Source organism: Pinus tabuliformis, chromosome 4_2 (genome assembly GCF_031772625.1).
Source record: "Pinus tabuliformis cultivar Carrire ecotype Pingquan chromosome 4_2, CPIR1, whole genome shotgun sequence".
In the NCBI taxonomy this organism is placed as follows: domain Eukaryota; kingdom Viridiplantae; phylum Streptophyta; class Pinopsida; order Pinales; family Pinaceae; genus Pinus; species Pinus tabuliformis.
In genome coordinates this window covers 522,781,151-522,804,352 of record NC_142304.1, presented here as the reverse complement: position 1 = coordinate 522,804,352, position 23,202 = coordinate 522,781,151, and the positions used below count along the sequence as shown (strand labels likewise).

Sequence of the window (23,202 nt, the reverse complement as noted above, 5' to 3'; positions counted from 1 at the left end):
CAATGCCTAATTAAGAATTATAGTGTCCTAATAAATCATGGACCCTCATTTTTCTTATATTGCGCTGTTGAGTTTTCTAGTAAATACAATTATGTGTTAGATGGTATTTTTATACTTGCATTACTTTGATAAAGTAGATACTAAGTATGAAGTTAAACTATATCTAGGAGTTCATGTTCTTATATTGAGTTGGACATAAATCTAACTTTATATATCCTCTTTCTTAGGAAACTTTGCTATGGCTTTTTTTGTCTTTTATGTACCTTTTTCTTTGGAAAAATATAATGATATTTTGGTTGTTATTTTTCAGGGAGGCGGTATCCAACGACGTAATGCTCCATTACTATCTATGATTCGTGAGGAGGTATGTTTTCCTTATACAATTGGGGTCCTATAATGAAAACTCAAGTTGTTAAGTGAAATTGTGTTTTTACATCTGTTTGGTTTTTAGTTATGGTGTTTATGGAGTACAATTTGAGATTGTAATAATTTAGGTTTGGGGAAGGGAAAGCTAGGCTTCCTTTGTGAGCATAGTTAATGAATGGGAGTTATGTTCTCAAGACAATTATTTAAGCATATAGAAAATGGTAAATACAAACGAAGTTCTCAATTTTGTTTTGCTTTCTTATGTAGAGTTAAGTATTTTGCTAATTTATCTTTTAGATTTTTACGTGTTCCCTAGGGGTTTTAGATCTATTATTATATAAATATCATCATTTTCTTTCCCACAACATAAAATACTTTTCATAAGAAAAACTATAAGGTTGAGTTATCACGAATAATTACTCTCTCCATTGCTTTGTAATCAATAATCGAAGAGAAGATACCAGTGTTTGACCATGTACGTAGTAGCTCTGGAATCAACAACCCATTCCAATGAATAACAATAGGACCAAAGTGTGGAATGCACAACGAAATGTTCATTGTGAGAAGACCCAATAATAGCATCAAAATGATCCTCACTCAAGTTTTTTAATCTTTTCAAGACAAATAACAAGATTTGAAGGCACGTCCCTCTTGTTACCAGTTATGTTACATCCTTATTCATCAAATGTTAAAGATACTTACAAATGACATTGATGGATGATTGTTCAAAGCCATGCACACTATTATGGATACACAAACTCCCCATAGCACTTCCCTTATGGCTCAATTCATCACAGTGGTGGGTCCACAATGTTTAGAGGAGAGTGACTACTTGCACAAACAATTATATGATGTCGCTAATGCGAATTTCCAATTATAAAGTATTCATCCTTTTGGTAATAGTTTTGGTGTATCTCTTGTTCATGGTGGATATAGCACTTTACATGATTTTATTCCCCTATGTTGTCTAGTCATCACATGACCAATGTTGATTTATCTAGGGCACAAGCTAGAACATTTTTTTCTTCAACAGATAACTACTTCTAATGATCAATTAGAATCAATATAACATAAATTTATCATTAAGTAGTTACACAGAAGAAAAAATCAACAATTAAACATGAAAGAGCAGTAGAAAATAACCATGAACCAATGAGACAAGAGACAGAAATTAGGCCTAAGGCCAGGGAAAAACCTACAAGGGGAAAACCCATAGAATCTTTCCTTAAGCGAGAGAGAGAGAGAGAGTTCAATTCAACATTACAACAGAAATCATCATATCAAGATAATAGCCAAACCCAGTAAGAGAAAACCTCTAAGCCTTCTTCCTGAAATTCGACCTTCCTATTCTCCTTTCTCCTTAACTAGAACAGAGATTACAAGATACAAAATCGATGTGCAAATGAGGAGAGATAGTCTCCTTTATATAGCCTTCAAGAGGGGGTTGAATAGGTGCCAACCTAAACAAAAAAAGGAGGCTTACTTGAATATATTTTAGGAGGCAAAAATAATAATTCAAATTTTCCAATTTCTTCATGATGAAAATACCAACCATGGCTACCATATTTTTCAACACTCCCTCTTAGCCAAGGAGGTATTTTTCATTCTCTCTCTCAAGATAAATATTCCCGAGAAATCATAGTTCTCACGGGCCACAACCTAAGAAAGAGATCACAAATACATATCTCTCTATCAAAATCAATCTCCCCGACCAATCCATAGGTCACACTTCCACAGCCTAAGGGAGAGACCACAAGTCTCATCATAAGGAAAGATACATAACATCCAACTCATCTTAATGCATCTCCCTAACCACAAGGTCTCACATCACACAGCCTAAGGGAGGAATCACCAAATCAATGCACTCCCAAACCACAAGGTCTCACAGTACATAACCTACGGGAGGAACAATCAAGTCAATGCATCTCCTCAATCACAAGGTCTCACAATACACAGCCTACAGGAGGAAAAATCAAGTCAATGCATTTCCCGAACCACAAGGTCTCACAGCACATAGCCTATAGGAGGAACAATCAAGTCAATGCATCTCCCAGATCACAAGGTCTCAAAGCACACAGCCTACGGGAGGAACAATCTTCCCGACCAATCCATTAATCTCACAAACGAAGCCTAAAGAAGATTCATGACACTATGTAATCAATGCTCCCTTTCCAAAGGGATTCTCATCCATTGTAGTTCTTCACATAAATATCAGCAACCACCGTGACAATAGAAAAGTAGTCATGGAAAATTTCAGCACATTCTAGCAACATGATTCAGTTATTCATTCAACTTCAGTCGGGACGACTCTCAGAATTATCATCAGCAGTCAATACGTGGCTTCTCACAGAAGCAGGTATTAGTAATAATATCATAATCCAGCAGACGACAAGTGGCTTCTCACATAAACAAACATCAGCAATAATATCATAATCCAGTAGATGACAAGTGGCTTCTCACATAAGCAGGCAACCCGCACATCGACATATATGTGTATACCATAATCAATTTCAACACAAGATCCAATAGATCCGCAACCAACTTCATAATCCAACTACGTTTCCAGCTTTAATGCTGCATGACCATCCATGTTGTTCAGACCAATAAAACATCCAAAATACATCCAGACCAAATAGAATTAGTAATTTCATGCATTGGGTGGTTTAACAACCCAATCAGAGGGATTCATCAGCACCAGAGTCTTGCAGCTTCTTTAAATTTACTTTAAGAAATTGTCCATGGACTCACAACCCATTATACCACAACTTCAGTTGGGATTCCATTAGGCTCGTGCCATACTTTCAATCTTACAATTCTTCAATCAGCTCCCTCTTACACTAAACAAAGAGGACCGCAGTCCTTATCAGAAACATATCAAAATTATGAGTTTATCTTCAGTAGATTTTGAATCAGCATCATTCTTTAGAACTTCTAGCCATCTTCATCTTAGAGGTCACATAGATAAGAAACATGCTTCAATTAGTTTGATCTTGTCTGCTCCCTCTAGGTCCAACGCCCATCCAATCATGTGTCTTCTTGTCTTCCATCTTTTCACATCCTTGACATGTACCTGCCATCCTCAGTAGGAGGCCAGGGAAGAACAAATACAACCAAGCAAGACATACAAAGACAAGAGATTCATAATGACACAATAATAATCAACAAAGTACTTATCCCTTGAAAGTGTGACATCTCCCTCTTGATCTTAGTCTTCTTGGGTCTATTCAACCTCGTTCAACTTATCAAGGAGTTAATTTTGTCCACGTCATCATCATCAAAGATTTCACATCATTAAGGAATCCACGTCATCAAGAAGTAGTAAGTACATATCAGCATCAAGAGATCCATATCATCAAGAAGTCCATATCAGCATTAAGAGATCATATCAGCATCAAGAAGTCCATATAAACATTAAGAGATCAAATCAAAATCAAGAAGTCCAAATCAACATCAAGAGATCCACGTCATCAAGAAGACCATATCAACATCAAGAAGTCCATAACAACATCAAGAAGTCCATATCAGCATCAAGAAGTCCATAACATAAAGAAATCATATCAGCATCAAGAAGTCCAAATCAACGTCAAGAGATCCATATCATCAAGAAGTCCATATCAGCATTAAGAGATCATTTCAACATCAATATTATCATTATCATCATCATTAAGGAATTGACCTCGTCCACATTATTATCAAAGAATCTACATCATCATCAAGGAGTCCACATCATTAGTAACAATTACAAAAAATAAAGTCAGATTCATCACTAATCCAATAGGAGAAAGACAAGAAACTACAGTTTTTTCATCAAGTCATAAAAATGTGTTACATAGGTAGTAGGTACCGAGTCCTGAGGACTCTTGAATAGAATGTTAATGGAAAATAGAAATAGCTAATACAAAACAACTACAAGGTAGTAGGTAGCTCATCAATCATCATCATCAAAATCAGCGTCACTGTCATGGTCACCACTGCTCTCCTCTGCATCCTCCTCCTCTTTATCCAATGTAACCTCTACATCTGCTGATGTGGAGGATGACCCCTCAAGAGTATCACCATCATCAAAAATGGCAGGCTCTAGCACTGGCTCATTAAGATCCAAGTTGGCCAATGCCAACTCAACACTGTTGTCCAAACCCATATCATCAGGAAAGACATCCCACATCTTTGTATTTCCCTTAAACCACTCATCCCTCTGTCTGTAAATAAGACGAAGGTTGGTGTGCACATACACCATTGTCTCTGCCCTGGATTGCTCGAGACTGCTCTTCTTGACACTATACAAATTCCCATATGTGCTCCAATTCCTCTCACAACAAGAGGATGAAGTAACCTAAGAGAGGAGCCTCATGGCTAATTGTTGTAGAGGAGGGTTTGTTGCCCCATGAGTTGCCCACCAAGAATAGGGATTCTTAGACCCCCTGTCTCTAATCACATCATAACCTGCAAATCGCCTAGTGCCAATGGAAAACTCTGCAAAGGCATTCTCCACCTCATCGAGGGATGCTCGATCCAGAAATATCTGCCTCAATGCATCCTTCCTCCCCTATGAAATTCCACCATCCATATGAGGAGGGAATCAACGAGAAATTCCATCATTCGTGTTGAAGAAAATGTAACTAGGTTCGATATTTATACATGCAATTTTGATCTTTGTACTTGTAAAGAAAAGAAATATTATTTTTGTAAATCATATGAATGAGTTTCTTGCTCATTCCATAGGTCTAGGAAAGTCAAAGAGTCAAAATCATGAGCTCTTCTTGAGCATATTTGTAATGTATATGAAGCTACCTAGTGTCTAAGAACAGCCCTCCAAGACCAACATAATCCTCCTGAAGACAAGCAAGCAAAACAATGGAAAAACTCTGTCACATTGGCCAGCAAATAATTTAAATTGAAGTCATGTCGGCTAGCAAAAGAGACACAACGGATCACTTGGTTATGTCGGCTCATTATGGAGGCATGACCACTATATATACCCACCTAGGGTCACCACAAATGGAAGGAACAGAATCCCACATTCTTTGAAGCAATTCGGATAAGAACAAGGTCTGCAACTTCACATATATTAAAGAAGTATATTCTCTCGGATGGGATAATTAGGAGCAAGATCTCGGTGATAAGGTACAGTGATACCTTCGCATTACACTCTGAGATCTCAGTTAAGTTCAAGGTGTTGGAACTCGGATGGGTACAGGACTATGTCTCTTCGCATAAGGATCAATCTTCATTGTGTTTTCAGATAAGTACTATTATGATGATCACATTCTCGACATAAGACTAAAGACAAGGGTCTCGGTGCTACTCTCTGCAGTCATAACCTTAAGCATAGTTATTATCTCAATGGTAAATCTGTCTCAAGGATATAATCTCATCAAAGGGGCAGCTGTGGTGAAAACAGTGAAAATCTCGATGGTGTAAACACAGTGATGATCTCGGAAAACGTGCAGTGAGATGATGATGATCTCAGCAGTATAAATAAGAGGATTGATGTCTTGGTCTTGGAGTGGCTCAGTCAGTGAAGGGTCATGGTCTTGGTGTTTGTCAATTGGAATCTCTAGAAGAAGAATTTAGTGCGAGTTTTCGTCTTCAAGAGGAAGAGGATTTGGCCCTGGCAGAATGCCTACATCTTGTGTTCTTGTCTCTTTATTTTTGGTAGCTATTTGATGAAATAAGAAACACCCACTCTAATAACGTTAAAGAGAAGATTGTGCTAACAAGCAAATTAAAAATGTCTCACAAATAGTTATCAAGTCAAGAAGAATCTCATTAACTACATGTGCCTTAGATTCTTCAACATGGTATCAGAGGTATGATTTCAGTCTAAGGAAGGGCATTAAAGAGACACTTAAAAGATCAGTCTTCAACCAGCAATAGCAAGACAAGTCAATATCAATCTCAGTTAAGGTGAAGGAGGACTTCTCTGCAACTTCGTATGAAGAACAGAATTCGGATAGCATACCTCTGAAATCTTTGTGGTAATCACAGTGACACCCTCGTATATATCTAAGAAATCTCATATAAGGAACAGTGGTACAGTCTCTTGAACATAAAGCTTCAGGCTTCGAATGGTCATCATCATTGTAGTTTCAGATGGATGTCACTGAACTGGCTACAGTCTTAGCATAATCATCACGATAAGGGTCTCAGTACAAGAAGGAAACACTCTGTTTTATCATACTAAACAGTATTATGGAAGTCTCAGTATAGAAAGGAAAACGCAATCTCTGCATAACAGTGATGACAAGGATCTCAGGGATCCCACATTAGCATACACAGTATCGATACAATTCGAATGGAGAAAGTCTCATAGTAACACACTATGCAGTCCTGATCTTAAGCATAAATATGATGATGATGGTAGGATGAAACAATCATGATCTCAGTGGATCTAGATACAGACCTCATGTAATATAATAAAGCCCAGGTGGGGACAGAGTATTCAGTCTCACAGAGATGAAGAGGATCACTTAAGCACTCATGGTCTCGGCATAAATTATAATCTCAGTTTCGATACTAAATTACAAGAGTAAGTCTCGGGTTCCTTACTACCATGATCTCAGTCAAACAAAATATTGTTGAAGAAGACAGTCTTGATAATAAGACAGTCTCTCTATACACAATCCAATTACCATCTCTGTCGATGTTATTTGATGGCAAGTTCGGGCTCACATCATAGTACCTCTCTACATACTTCGTATGTACATGGCTCATAAGTACAATGTCACTGCGATATACTTTTCACAATTTTGAAACTTGTCTATAAACATAGCATGATGCTCGATCCTCGGATCAGAGTATGAATTTGTTGATGATGAATGTAATAAAGTCCACTTGTGGGATGACAGTATCACGAGCATGTCAACCATGTGTTCAAAAATAGAAGGAGTCGAAATTACCAAGAAGATGAATTAGGAATCAAGATGATCTCAAGATTATAAAGCAGTTTCAATGATGACAAGATCAAAAATGTCATGGTGCTAGAAGGTCTCCAAACGAAGTCTTGGTATAAGGATACTAGCAGTTCATGATGGGTAGCTCAAGCAAAGGAAGCATCAAGGTGAAGATCCCCTCTTCACATGCCAAGTAAGTATCTCTTATGTTTAATCAATTTTGATGTAATGAGTATCTCTCATGTTTAATCAATTTTTGATTTAATGACTTTGGTTACAAGGGAATAGAAATGCTAGAGGATAGTCATAATCCTCATAACAAGGTCCTTGCATGAATAAGGACGATAGTTATGATCCTCATAGATAAATGAAGTCGTTGAATAAGGTCTCCTTTGAGTTCATGAAGGTACGCATTAGGGAAGCTAGTAGAGGAATCATGAATATTATAATAAAATTCATGTCACTGGATACGATGGAAGAAGCTGAATAATAGGGAGTAGAAATCTTTAAGTTAATCTCTCTCTATAAGTCTCTTTTTGGGCTCCTAGATCCTACATAGAATGTGACTGCAATATATTATAGGATTTGGTGTAACATCATGAAAGAAACTAGACCTAGTGACATCATCACGAGGGTGAATAAATTTTCAAAGATAAGTAAGATACCTCAATCAACATCTTAGGGTTTCTATGAAAGAAGGCAAGGTGTAGGCAACAACTTTGCAGAAGTTGTTGTACCTCTAAGATAATAGTGGTCAGCTATCAATGCCAGAGCATCTAAGATAATTGTTTTGGGGGTTTTTGTTTTAATTTGGAAGACCAATGAATAAAACAGATATAACACTATAATGTCTAACCTTTTGAATAGTATTAATGCCAAAGTAGAGAGCTACTATAAAACTTCACACAGTGATAAAGTTTGAATAGTGGTGAGCAGAAACAAAAAATAATATGATTATTACAGTTTTCAGACAGAAAATTAAACAATCATAAGTATGAAAACCTCTGACCGATGTTCAAAAGGTTCAAGAGAATATGCTTATGCTTACAACAAGATGCTGATGATTTATTGATTCAGAGGGAATTAATTAAACAGAGAGTTCAATAATCCATTCTCTTTAATGATTATCACTTCAGAAGCTTATAGGAATAAATTGAGACACAATTATTCCTACCTAAGTATCTCTGTAAGACATAAAAATATGAAGAAAAACATAATGTGTAACTGGAAAAACTTACAAAAAACACAAACTGCGTAAAACTGAATTCAAAATCCTCTGCTTTGTATTAAGGGTCCAAAAAAGCTAGTACATCAAAGGTTTACAAATGCTTCTTCAAGAGTGAACTCTCTTTCAATGGTCAACCTGGTTCAATGGTGAATAGTGAACCCTTAATAACTCGAGAAGAGAGTTATTTATACAATAGTAGAACTAAGAAAATATCCTAAATTGTTTAAGGATTTATTCTAGAAAAAGGAAATATCTTTATGCAAGAAGATAGAGACAACTATTGAACTATTGCTTGTTGTCCCTGTTATTTAAGTTCTACTAGCTTTGGTCTTTGATATTTTGCCCTTTAAGCTGCTTGTCTGTTTGATCTTCACGCTGGAAGTCATATTCACTTACGACCTTTCATCTGATACTCTTTGACCTTGTTGACCTGTCAGTAACCTTTACTGTGCTTTTTACTTTTACTGTACATTTCAAGTTTTTACTGTGTATTTCAACAGTAAATTATTTAGTTTTTTTTTGTTATGTCTCAGCATCAGGTTGTTTGGATATTGATCATCTGTTTGTCTTTTAACTATGTAAATTGTATGTTTTAATGTTTATTGTGTAAATGATTTCTTCTGCTCTATCATTGGTTTAAACTTGATTTCTTTTTGTACAAGAAAATCATTTGAATTCATCTCTCGAGAATCTGGAACAAACAAGTTTTTAACTGGTATAAAAATTGTTTATCCAGTCTGATGGTCTTCTGCTAATCCCCTGCAAAATACAACAATTTATTAAGGAAAACGCAGGTTGACAGGGAGGGCCATAATGATTTCATTTGAGTTGAAAGGTCTGTGGATGGAGTCCAGAACGTTTTTGGGAGGTAAACAGTGGTTAAATCGGTTGCAGAGGCTTAAGGTGGCGCAGGAGGGTTATACAGGTTTTACTGTGTAAACAGGCGAAAAGAGCGAAAGTGAGGGTTTTGGCGTTTAAACGGTTAACTTTTAAAATTTGGCGCGAAAGGGTTAAGTGAACAGTGGATGGTTTTGTCATAGGGAGCGGTTTCGGAGGCTCATCGCACCGCTTTTGGCCGTGGGGTGGTTTTTCTCCGAGGGCACGCGAGTTAACGTGGGAATGACACGTAACCACAAGGGGCCCAAGCAAAACCACGAATTTCGCGTGCTCTCGGGCCTTTAAAGATCGGAGATCGGGAGCGCGCGATATGGCTGTGGATCGTTAGATCTGGGAGCAGGTGATCGGACGGCTATCGCGCGGTCGAGATGCACGGAGGGAGCAGGCGCGGAGATTAGCGGGCCCGAGGAATAATTACAAATGATTTGTAATTATTTTAATGAATAAAGTGCGGGTTAAACATATCGCAATGGGTTAATGGAGTGGGACCGGGGTTTTAACTGCGGCGGGGTTTATTTAACCACACCAAGGGGGTGGGTTAAAAAGTTTAGTCGGGAAAATGGTGAATTGAGCAGTTAAATTAATAAAGCGGGGGGAACATAAAACTTTAGGATAAAGGGTTTTATGTGGGTTTTTTAGGGAAATTACAAGGGAAATTAATATTTTCAAAGGGGAATGGGTTTCACACTAGGGAAAAGAGGTTTTTGGGTAGAAGAATGAGTTTGGAGGGTAATTTGCTAGGAAAATGTGTGAAGCCAAGGATAAGGGTGAAAATGAAGGGAAAATGTGGAAATGAACAAATGATGAGGAAATTAGTAAGTATGTAGTGGGGGGTGAAATGAAATGAGGGGAAGTTAACCAAATCAACTCGTGAACATCTTTTCACTTTCATAATTGCTCCTGCACACTGAAACACATGATCAAGCATGGTAAATGTACTTCTACAACTTTTCTTCTACCAACCCATTTACGTTCCCTCACATTTTCTCTTCACTTAATTGGGTGCATTTAGGTTAGCAGACCCTTTTTTTTCCTTTTTCTTTTGAAACGCAAACTATCTAATTCTAACCTTATAACATCCAAGGGCTCAGATTAAATTGATGAGCTCCTTATTATTCTCTACCTAACTATTGATCTGCCAAGATTAAACAATTTGGCTAGATCTTTATTCTCTAACTATAAACATGAAATTTAAAGCATGAACTAGTCAAGATTAAACTATTTGACTGTCATGGGTTGTGGCATTTATGACAAGCTGCACACAACCATTATTTTGCATAATAAAGTAAAAGTAGTGGCACTTAGACTTGCACACTTTCAGAGTTTATTGCTTTTTGCTTTTCTCTCTAACCTAACATTTTATTTTTGCCTTCATTTTTTAGGGCATCTATTCTAACATTTTCTTTGATATGGACATGTTATCAAGATATTTCCTAACATTTTTTATTCAATATTCTTTTTGTCCATATCCTAGCTTAACATTTTTTGAAAAATATTTTCATTTTTTGACTAATTGATTCTAACTTACCAAAACCAAAAAATGCTACAACAAAAGTCAAACATTGAAAGAAGGCTCATCATACAACAAAAGGGAAACATCTGCAGGATAGGGATCTTTAAGATCCTCAAGATTCTCTGATGGAATCTGATCCAGGGATGAAGCAATTGTTTCAAACTGTGAAGCTCATGAATAATGATATGATGGTGTAAGAGCAGTTCAAGGGGTTGAAGATATTTCAATCAAGGAAACTACTGAAAAATGAGGTATGTATACTTGTATTTAATTTTTATAATGGCATGTCATATGGTTGCAGATCAACACCTCTATCTTGAGAAACATGATCGAAGGAAAAGGATCTCCTCCTCTAAAAGGATGCAGAAAGACATAAGTCACACTAGATGAAATCAACATAATATGTCCTCATATGAAGTATGAGGTGATTAACTACAATGAAGAAACTCTGATTAAAAGCTGTTGGGAATGGAATGTATGAGGAAGGAAGAGATCGTGAGATATGCAACCATGATAAAGGAAATCAAAATCCAAAAGATCAAGAAGATTTGAATAGGAAATCTCCCGAAAAGATATGAAGACTCTGATGAAAGTCTGAAAAAGATGAAGACCCTTGACAATGGATATCTTTGGAAGATATGTCAACATGTGTGCAGGATGTTGATACCTACAGAAAGATGTCATAATGAAGAGCCACCTAGTAAGGAACGATTTGATCTAATGATATACTTGATTTCTTGAATAATAGCTGGATAAGTTCATGCAGGGCTATTTACAAGTACAACTAGCATTCATGTGATGAATGGAAGAAGCATGATGAGAAAGAAGTAGTCATATGACGAAGGTTCCAGATATGAAGAAGGCCACTATCCATGAAGAAAGGAATGACATGACAAACTAAGAAGGAAAGTGATCGATGACAGTTGCCCTACAAGAAAGAAGCTCAACTAACTTTCATGACATCAAGGAGAAAAGTTAATCAGGCAGCTAAAGGACCCACGAAGAAGAAGTTGATGATGTATAGAAGAGTCTCTAGCCAAGAGGGAGCTCTGATACGTCCCTGATCAAGAAGGAGCTTGGATTAGACCACCCCCGACTACAAAGGAGTGACAATTGTGTTTTTCTATTTCATGTGTCATGCACTAGACCCACGAAGAAGAAGTTGATGATGTATAGAAGAGTCTCTAGCCAAGAGGGAGCTCTGATAGGTCCCTGATCAAGAAGGAGCTTGGATTAGACCACCCCCGACTACAAAGGAGTGACAATTGTGTTTTTCTATTTCATGTGTCATGCACTAGACCGAGACTAACAATCGTAAGTCTAGGTGAAGGCCATGGATGGAAATGAAGACACATGATAGACACAACATTATTGTCTTCACCTCGGAAGAAAGAATGGGAGGATTGGGTAATCATCTGGCATCTGATTCTCTTTGAGGATGTGTAGGGCATCCATGATAAGAATAGGCAAGAGGACCAATATTCTTTGAGCGTTGGGAACACAAGATAAGAATAGTCCTAGAAGGTCATACTCAATGAACACCCAGGTGGTTATGTACCTTGAGAGACAATGATGAAGGTGTCTATAAATCATTCGTCTCGCAAGCATTGTAGCTCATGGTCTCGTGGAGAGATAGAGTTGTTAGTCAAGGCCTTGCACTGTGACAATGTTGGTTGATATGATGCTATACAGATGGGATTACCAATCTGATTCTTCTTATGAGAAATTCTTCAGATTGAGAATGACCAAGTACCATTGTAAATACCTCCCTAGTTAAGAGGGAGTGTTGAAGAAAATGTAACTAGGTTTGATATTTATACATGCAATTTTGATCTTTGTACTTGTAAAGAAAAGAAATATTATTTTTGTAAATCATATGAATGAGTTTCTTGCTCATTCCATAGGTCTAGGAAAGTCAAAGAGTCAAAATCATGAGCTCTTCTTGAGCATATTTGTAATGTATATGAAGCTACCTAGTGTCTAAGAACATCCCTCCAAGACCAACATAATCCTCCCGAAGAAAAGCAAGCAAAACGATGGAAAAATTGTCACATTGGCCAGCAAAATAATTTAAATTGTCGTCATGTCGACTAGCAAAAGAGACACAACGGATCACTTGGTTATGTCGGCTCATTATGGAGGCATGACCACTATATATACCCACCTAGGGTCACCACAAATGAAAGGAACAAAATCTCGCATTCTCTGAAGCAACTCGGATAAGAACAAGGTCTGCAACTTCGCATATATTGAAGAAGTATATTCTCTCGGATGGGATAATTAGGAGCAGGATCTCGGTGATAAGGTACAGTGATACCTTCGCATTCCACTCTGAGATCTCAGTTAAGTTCAAGGTGTTGGAACTCGGATGGGTACAGGACTATGTCTCTTTGCATAAGGATCAGTCTTCATTGTGTTTTCAGATAAGTACTATTATGATGATCACATTCTCGACATAAGACTAAAGACAAGGGTCTCGGTGCTACTCTCTGCAGTCATAACCTTAAGCATAGTTATTATCTCAATGGTGAATCTGTCTCAAGGATATAATCTCATCGAAGGGGCAGCTATGGTGAAAATAGTGAAGATCTCGATGGTGTAAACACATTGATGATCTCGGAAAATGTGCAATGAGATGATGATGATCTCAGTAGTATAAATAAGAGGATTGATGTCTTGGTCTTGGAGTGGCTTAGTCAATCAAGGGTCATGGTCTTGGATTTCGTCAATTGGAATCTCTAGAAGAAGAATTTAGTGTGGGTTTTCCTCTCCAATAGGGAGAGGTTTTGGCCCTGGCAGAATGCCTACATCTTATGTTCTTGTCTCTTTGTTTTTGGTAGCTATTTGATGAAATAAGAAACACCCACTCTAATAATGTTAAAGAGAAGATTGTGCTAACAAGCAACTTAAAAATGTCTCACAAATAGTTATCAAGTCAAGAAGAATATCATTAACTACATGTGCCTTAGATTCTTCAACATGGTATCAGAGGTATGGTTTTAGTCTAAGGAAGGGCATAAAAGAGACACTTAAAAGATCAGTCTTCAACCAGCAACACCAAGACAAGTCAATATCAATCTCAGTTAAGGTGAAGGAGGACTTCTCTACAACTTCGTATGAAGAACAGAATTCGAATAGCATACTTATGAAATCTTTGTGGTAGTGACACCCTCGTATATATCTCAGAAATCTCGGATAAGGAACAGTGGTACAGTCTCTTCAACATAAAGGTTCAAGCTTCGAATGGTCATCATCACTGTAGTTTCAGATGGATGTCACTGAACTAGCTACAGTGTTAGCACAATCATCACGATAAGGGTCTCGATACAAGAAGGAAACACTCTGTTTTATCATACTAAACAGTATTATGGAAGTCTCGGTATAGGAAGGAAAACGCAAACTCTGCATAACAATGATGACAAGGATCTCAAGGATCCCACATTAGCATACACAGTATCGGTACAATTTGAATGCAGTCCTAATCTTAATCATAAATATGATGATGATGGTAGGATGAAACAATCATGATCTCAGTGGATCTAGATACAAACCTCACGTAATATAATAAAGCCCAGGTGGGAACAGAGTATTCAGTCTCGCGGAGATGAAGAGGATCATTGAAGCACTCATGGTCTCGGCATAAATTATAATCTCATTTTCGATACTAAATTACAAGAGTAAGTCTCGGGTTCCTTACTACCATGATCTCAGTCAAACAAAATATTGTTGAAGAAGACAGTCTCGGTAATAAGACAGTCTCTCTATACACAATCCAGTTACTATCTTTGTCGATGTTATTCGATGGCAAGTTCGGGCTCACATCACAATACCTCTCTACATACTTCGTATGTATAGGGCTCATAAGTACAATGTCACAGCGATATACTTTTCACTATTTCGAATCTTGTTTATAAACATAGCATGGTGCTTGATGCTTGGATCAGAGTATGAATTTGTTGATGATGAATGTAATAAGGTCCACTTGTGGGATGACAGTATCACGAGCATCTCAACAATGTGTTCAAAAATAGGAGTCGAAATTACCAAGAAGATGAATTAGGAATCAAGATGATCTCAAGATCATAAAGCAGTTTCGATGATGACAAGATAAAAAAATGTCATGGTGCTAGAAGGTCTCCAAAAGACGTCTTGGTATAAGGATACTAGCAATTCATGATGGGCAACTCAAGCAAAGGAAGCATCAAGGTGAAGATCTCCTCTTCATATGCCAAATAAGTATCTCTCATGTTTAATCAATTTTTGATTTAATGACTTTGGTTTGCAAGGGAATAGAAATGCTAGAGGATAGTCATAATCCTCATCACAAGGTCCTTGCATGAAATAAGGACGATATTTATGATCCTCATAGATGAATGAAGTCATTGAATAAGGTCTCCTTTGAGTTCATGAAGGTAGGCATTAGGGAAGCTAGTAGAGGAATCATGAATATTATAAGAAAATTCATGTCACTGGATAGGATGGAAGAAGTTGAATAAGAGGGAGTAGAAATCTTTAAGTTAGTCTCTCTCTATAAGTCTCTTTTTGGGCTCCTAGATCCTACATAGAATGTGACTACAATATATTATAGGATGTGGTGTAACATCATGAAAGAAACTAGATCTCGTGACATCATCACGAGGGTGACTAAATTTTCAAGGATAAGTAAGATACCTCAGTCAACATCTTAGGGTTTCTATGAAAGAAGGCAAGGTGTAGGCAACAACTTTGCAGAAGTCAAACATTGAAAGAAGGCTCATCATACAACAAAAGGGAAACATCTGCAGGATAGGGATCTTTTAGATCCTCAAGATTCTCTGATGAAATCTTCACTAGAAGATTCACTTAACCTGTGAAGTTCATGAATAATGATATGATGACATAAGAGCAGTTCAAGGGGTTGAAGATATTTCAATCAAGGAAGTTGCTGAAAGAAGCTTGGACAACCTAAAAGGTAAAATGAGGTATGTATACTTGTATTTAATTTTTATAATGACATGTCATATGGTTGCAAATCAATACCTCTATCTTGAGAAACATGATCGAAGGAAAAGGATCTCCTCCTCTGAAGGGATTCAGAAATACATAAGCCACACTAGATGAAATCAACATAATATGTCATCATATCAAGTATGAGGTGATTAACTACAATGAAGAAACTCTGATTAAAAGCTATTGGGAATGGAATGTGTGAGGAAAGAAGAGATCATGAGATATGCAACCATGATAAAGGAAATCAACATCCAAAAGACCAAGAAGATTTGAATAGGAAATCTCCCGGAAAGATATGAAGACTCTGATGAAAGTCTGAAAAAGATGAAGACCCTTGACAATGGATATCTTTGGAAGATATGTCAACATGTGTGCAGGATTTTGATACCTACAGAAAGATGTCATAATGAAGAGCCACCTAGTAAGGAACGATTTGATCTAATGATATACTTGATTTCTTGAATAATCGCTGGATAAGTTCATGCAGGGCTACTTACAAGTACAACTAGCATTCATGTGATGAATGGAAGAAGCATGATGAGAAAGAAGTAGTCATATGACGAAGGTTCCAGATATGAAGAAGGCCACTTTCCATGAAGAAAGGAATGACATGACAAACTAAGAAGGAAAGTGATCGATGACAGTTGCCCTACAAGAAAGAAGCTCAACTAACTTTCATGACATCAAGGAGAAAAGTTGATCAAGCAGTTGAAGGACCCACGAAGAAGAAGTTGTTGATGTATAGAAGAGTCCCTAGCTAAGAGGGACCTCTGACAGGTCCCTGATTAAGAGGGAGCTTGGATTAGATCACCCCTGACTACAAAGGAGTGACAATTGTGTTTTTCTATTCCATGCGGTGAAGACAATATCGCTAAAATATCGCCGATATTCAGAAATATAGCGATATTTTCGGGGAGACGAGATATCGCCGAGGAAATATCACGATATTTCCGAAATATCGGCGATATTTCGAGAAAATATCGCGCTACGACCCAAAATATCGTCAAGCATGAAAAAAATTCGTTGTCGCGGCTAGAAAAGGCCAAAATCGTTTTTTTTCCTCATTTTGTTTTCTGATTGTTGGAGAAGGAAGGGGAGAGCATTGTGCTTGCTGTCAAGGAGGATTTGAGGGTTGAATAGCCATTATCGCCACCAACAACGAATATTTTGTTGATCAAAGATTGATGAACAGGTGTGTTCTAATAAACCCCTACGCATCTGATTTTTTTGATAGATTTAGGGTTATTCTTGCTTGCCTATTTGCCTACAAACATTTTGCTTGTTTTTTTTCCATTTGCTATGATTTTCATGCCCATGAGCAAATGCAAGGGTTTTCTCCATATTTGGACAACAAACTCCATTTTTTTTTAACTTTCAAATGCACCCTCTTATTGTCATTTATGATTTTTCATTGAATTCACATTGCAAATAATGTAGCAAAAAAAATATTTTGTAAAATGAGGTGGTTATTACTTATTAATTCCAATTTTTTTTTGGTGCCCTAGCTTTGAGTTAGCTCACAACAAAATTCAGATATGCCAAAAGCTTTGGATTCATTTTGGGAGTATGGAGAGCCTGATGGTGGGACAAATCGGTCATATCTATCATGCAAATTGTGTGGGACCAGGATGACAGGAGGGGTTACACAATTGAAATACCATCTAGCTAGACTCACTGGACATGATGTTGGGATTTGTACAGTTTCTAGTCTGGAGCTTATACAAAAAGCTCTTGAAGCAATTGATGAAAAAGACAAAAAGAAGGAAGAGACAGAAAGAAACAAGGTTGAACGTGCAGGTAGATCTTTCGGGATATCTTCTTCTGATTTTGATGCTGAGGGTAGTGGGAGGGGCTCCACAACATCACCTGCTACTGCTAGTGCGAGGTCATCATTTTTTGTTCCACGAACAGGACATGGAGCACAACCTGGCATAAAATCAATTGTTAAAAAAAAGGAGAAGCAAGAAGCAGATAGAGTCATGGGGAGGTGTCTTTTCTAGAGCGACTTACCTCTCAGCATCACCAAAACCAATCCATTTTGGTAGCCAATGTGTGATGTTATCGTTGTTGTGGGCCCAGGGTACAAAAGTGCTACATATGAGGAGTTGCAGGGGCCAATTCTTCAAGCAGAAAAGCAAGACATCAACTCTAGATTGGCAGAGTTGGAAAAAACATGGGAAGTTTCTAGATGCACAATGATGTCTGATGGTTGGACAGATAGGAAGGGTAGGACCCTTCTAAATTTCTTCGTACAATTATCCTAAAGGTACCATGTTTATTAAATCAGTGGATGCATCAGCACATATCAAAGATGCAGCAAAGATATGTGAATTGTTAGATGGGTTCATTTGGGAAATTGGTGTGCAGAATGTGGTGCAAGTTATAACAGACAATGCAGCTAATTATGTGTCTACCAGCAAGATGCTTATGGAGAGGCATCGCACATTGTTCTGGACTCCGTGTGCAGCACATTGTATTGATTTGTTGCTTGAGGATATGGGGAAACTCTCCTTCATCAAAGAGGTGGTTGATATGGCTAGGAGTGTCCCCAAGTTTATTTATAACCATGCTTTTGTTCTTAGCCTCATGAGGAGATTCACTAGAAACAAGGAGTTGCGGCATCCTGCAATCACACGTTTTGCCACAAACTTTAAAACTCTTCAGTCTTTACTTCGATGTCAGTTCGAGTTGAAGCAAATGTTTGTTTTTGATGACTGGCGTAATTGTAGATACAGCAAGAGACAGGACAGGAGAGCCATTGCAAAAATGGTGTACTCTGACACGTTTTGGCAGGGAGTAGAAGAAGCATGCTCAATTAGTGAACCTATAGTAAAGGTTCTGAGATTGGTAGATGGAGAGAAGCCTGCAATGGCTTATTTGTATGGGGCCATGGATAGGGCCAAGGAGGCCATTCATTCTTATTATGCAGACAAGGGTTCTGTTGGCCTTGATAAGCATATGATGTTATGGGATGTGATTGATAGTCAGTGGACAAGGATGCCTCATCTACCCATTCATGCAGCAGCACTCTTACTCAACCCCGCATTTTCATACAAATGCGGCTTTGATTTTGATGGCGAGGTGATGGAAGCGCTCCATTCCTATATTCATAGGATAGTACCAGATCCTGAGCTTCGTAGCAAAATCAATCGCGAGATACAGTTTTATCGGGATTGTGTTGGCCTATTTGGCTTTGATGAGGCTATTAGCGAAAGGACCCTCTTCATGCCACATAAGTGACAAGTCGTCACTCATTAGAAATTAGAATTTTCAATTTAGAATTTCCTTACTTATAATTCTAGTTTTTTAAAATTCAATTATGTAATTTTATTTGAAAGTTTAATTATGCTTTAAGTTTTTGAATTTTTTATTTCTTTATTTTGTTGTAGATATTTGGTGGCGAAGCTATGGTGCAAGAGCACCAAATTTGCAGAAATTGGCCATAAGAATCTTGAGTCAAACATGTAGCTCTTCAGTGTGTGAGTGCAATTGGAGTGTATTTGAGAAAATACACGCAAAAAAAACACAACAGGTATAATTTTGAGCTCCAACCTTCAGTTGAGCAATTACACTTATTGTAATTTTTTATTTTTAATTTATGACCTTCAAGTGTTAAGAGTCAAGAGTCAAGACTCATTAGTTTTTTTGACACTCTTACAGGTTGGAGTTCGCATACCTCAATGATTTAGTGTATGTGCATTACAATATCCGACTTCAAGTGAAGCAAATAGAAGCACCAATGGATCCAGATGCCATTTCCTTCGACAATATTGATGCATTGTCTCAGTGGAGGGTGGAGTCTGAGGAGCCCATCTTGGAGGAGTCACCTTCATGGTTAGAGCCAGATGATCCATTAGAACAGGGCAACAATCGGAGGAGGAGGAGGAGGAGCACGAGGAGGAGGAGGAGGAGGAAGGAGGAGGAGGAGGAGGACACTGTGGGAGCATCAGCATCAACACCATCTGCTATAGATATAGGAGAGCACAGCTCCATACCTAGCACTCATTATTTGACATTAGGTGCAGAGGCAAGGCCAGGGTCTTCTACTACTAGGGGCAGGCTTGGCAAATAGCCCATCATGTTTTCCCGTAAAAGGGGGAGAGGGCAGTGATTTCAGATAGATAGTTGCTAGTTTTATTTGTTTTGCTACATATAACTCATGATGATGAGATATTTTTATATATGTGATGTTATTTTTTATTGGTTCTCCTCATTTGAGTCCTTGATTGGACAATTATCAGGGATCAACAGGATTTGGTATTGCCTTTGATGTATCATTTCTATTTGACATCATATATATCAGTGCTTTCTTCATATTTATGTGCCAATGTGTTTATTTCATGTTGTTATTGCTTTATATGTTTAAAAAACTGACAAAAAAGAAGAAGAATATATTATGCATTTTTTATGCTTGCCAATATTTTGCCGATATTTTCACCGATATTGCCGATAAGATGTTTTCTGGACCCTCGCCGATATTTTGCCGATACCGATATTATCAACATTGATTTTATGTATCATGCACTAGACCAGGACTAACAACCGTAAGTCTAAGTGAAGACCATGGATGGAAATGAAGACACATGATAGACACAACATTCTTGTCTTCACCTCGGAAGAAAGAATGGGAGGATTGGGTAATCATCTGGCATCCGATACTCTTTGAGGATGTGTAGGGCATCCAAAAAAAGAGTAGGCAAGAGGACCGATATTCTTTGAGGGTTGGGAACCCAAGATAAGAATAGTCCTAGAAGGTCATACTCAGTGTACACTCGGGTGGGTATGTACCTTGAAAGACAATGATGAAGGTGTCCATAAATCATTGGTCTCGCCAGCATTGTAGCTCATGGTCTCGTGGAGAGAAAGAGTCGTTAGTCAAGGCCTTGCACTGTGACAATGCTGGTTGATCTGATGCTATACAGATGGGATTACCAATCCAATTCTTCTTATGAGAAATTCTTCAGATTGAGAATGACCAAGTACCATTCTAAATACCTCCCTAGTTAAGAGGGAGTGTTGAAGAAATATTTATACATGCAATTTTGATCTTTGTACTTGTAAAGAAAAGAAATAAAATTTTTGTAAATAATATGAATGAGTTTCTTGCTCATTCCATAGGTCTAGGAAAGTCAAAGTCAAAATCATGAGTTCTTCTTGATCATATTTGTAATGTATATGAAGCTACCTAGTGTCTAAGAACAACCCTCCAAGACCAACATAATCCTCCTGAAGACAAGCAAGCAAAACGATGGAAAAACTCTGTCACGTTGGCCAACAAAATAATTTAAATTGAAGTCATGTCGGCTAGCAAAAGAGACACAACGGATCACTTGGTTATGTCGGCTCATTATGGAGGCATGACCACTATATATACCCACCTAGGGTCACTGCAAATGGAAGGAACAAAATCTTGCATTCTCTGAAGCAACTCGAATAAGAACAAGGTCTGCAACTTCACATATATTGAAGAAGTGTATTTTCTCGGATGGGATAATTAGAAGCAGTATCTTGGTGATAAGGTATAGTGTTACCTTCGCATTCCACTCTGAGTTAAGTTCAAGGTGTTGGAACTCGGATGGGTACAGGACTATGTCTCTTCGCATAAGGATCAATCTTCACTGTGATTTCAAATAAGTACTATTATGATGATTACATTCTCGACATAAGACTAAAGACAAGGGTCTCGGTGCTACTCTCTGCAGTCATAACCTTAAGCATAGTTATGATCTCAATGGTGACTCTGTCTCAAGGATATAATCTCATCGAAGGGGCAGCTATGGTGAAAACAGTGAAGATCTCGATGGTGTAGACACAGTGATGATCTCGGAAAAGGTGCAGTGAGATGATGATGATCTCAGCAGTATGAAGAAGAGGATTGATGTCTTGGTCTTGGAGTGGCTCAGTCAGTCAAGGGTCATGGTCTTGGTGTTCGTCAATTGGAATCTCTAGAAGAAGAATTTAGTGCGGGTTTTCCTCTCCAAGAGGGAGAGGTTTTGGCCCTGGCAAAATGCCTACATCTTGTGTTCTTTTCTCTTTGGTTTTGGTAGCTATCTGATGAATAAGAAACAACCACTCTAATAATGTTAAAGAGAAGATCGTGCTAACAAGCAAACTTAAAAATGTCTCAAAAATAGTTATCAAGTCAAGAAGAATCTCATTAACCGCCTCAGATTCTTCAACAATTCAGCAACTCATGGTTGTAGTATTTTGGGTTCAATGAGTGAGCCAAACAACGCAAAGGTGTGCAATTCTTGTCCCACCTACTGACAAGAATATCATATATGGTGGTGAAGAAGGCCTTTGATGATGTCTCATACTCAGGGCGCTCACTCTGTAAAATAATGGTCTTCACGGACTCAATCATGGAATCCCATCCCTCATAAACCTCTCCTAGGATGGGTTGGTCTGTATCTGCAAATCGTAGCAAAGCAATGATAGGGTCCATGATCTTAATAGTGAGATCTACCCTCTCCCACCAAGCATCATCTAACATTGTGTCCTTGACTCTTTTTGAGGTTGCCTGATTTGTCTTTCTCCAAAAAGACCAAAACTCTGAAATAACCATGGCGCCAAAAGCGGTCTTGACCTCCCTCAACCTCTTCAGCATGATGAATGAAGAGGCAAATTGTATCTGCAATCTTCAACAATGATAGATGGGTGTACTCCTTGTAGATTGTAAGGGCATTAGTATGATTTTGTACAAAGTTGCAAATATGTCATGCATCCTCAATAACACTTCTAATCCAAGGCACATCAAAAGCAATAGTTTTAAGTGCTAAATTCAAGGAATGGCAATGCAAGGTGTCCAAAATACTTGTGGATATTTAGCTTCCACAATAATGCCAACAACCTTGCAAACAGTTCAACTCACCCATATATTGTGCATCCTTGTATTGTCCAAGTGCATCCACTGATTTCAAGAAAACTCGTCCATTCAAGGAAGACACCATGAAGTTGATGAGTGGGTAGCGTGTTGGATTTGTCCATCCATCAGAAACAATACTAACCCCAGATGTTGGCCATGCTAATTTAATAGGTTCAAGCATTTTGTCCACCTCTTTCTTTGCCTTAGCCAACAATGTGGTTCTAAGCTTCTCTGACACAAGAGGCACATACCCTGATGGAGCCCCTTGAGTTAAAGCTCGACGCATCTCAAGAAATAAAGGTGATCATGCAACATTAAAGGATATGAAGCTCAGATAGAAAAATAAGGCAATGGTGATATCAAGCTCTTCCCATCTCTCTTTCTGAAATATATTGTCCATTAGAAAAAGTGCCACTACCTTTCTTTTTGTTGCTTGACCTACATCCCCACC

At 37.9% G+C, this 23,202-nt stretch overlaps 1 protein-coding gene and 1 long non-coding RNA gene across 4 annotated transcripts in view; one reads left to right on the top strand and one right to left on the bottom strand.

Annotated features, from left to right (window-relative positions):
* LOC149170284 (uncharacterized) overlaps positions 1-23,202 on the bottom strand; it is a 303,708-nt gene that overhangs the window by 230,566 nt on the left and 49,940 nt on the right. The gene's annotated exons all lie outside the window — the stretch shown is intronic.
* APE1 (acclimation of photosynthesis to environment) overlaps positions 1-23,202 on the top strand; it is a 143,501-nt gene that overhangs the window by 76,350 nt on the left and 43,949 nt on the right. Inside the window, exon 6 of the mRNA XM_089428978.1 lies at positions 311-364. Within this exon, the coding sequence (XP_089285104.1) occupies positions 311-364 (54 nt within the window). The remainder of the gene's footprint in view (positions 1-310; positions 365-23,202) is intronic.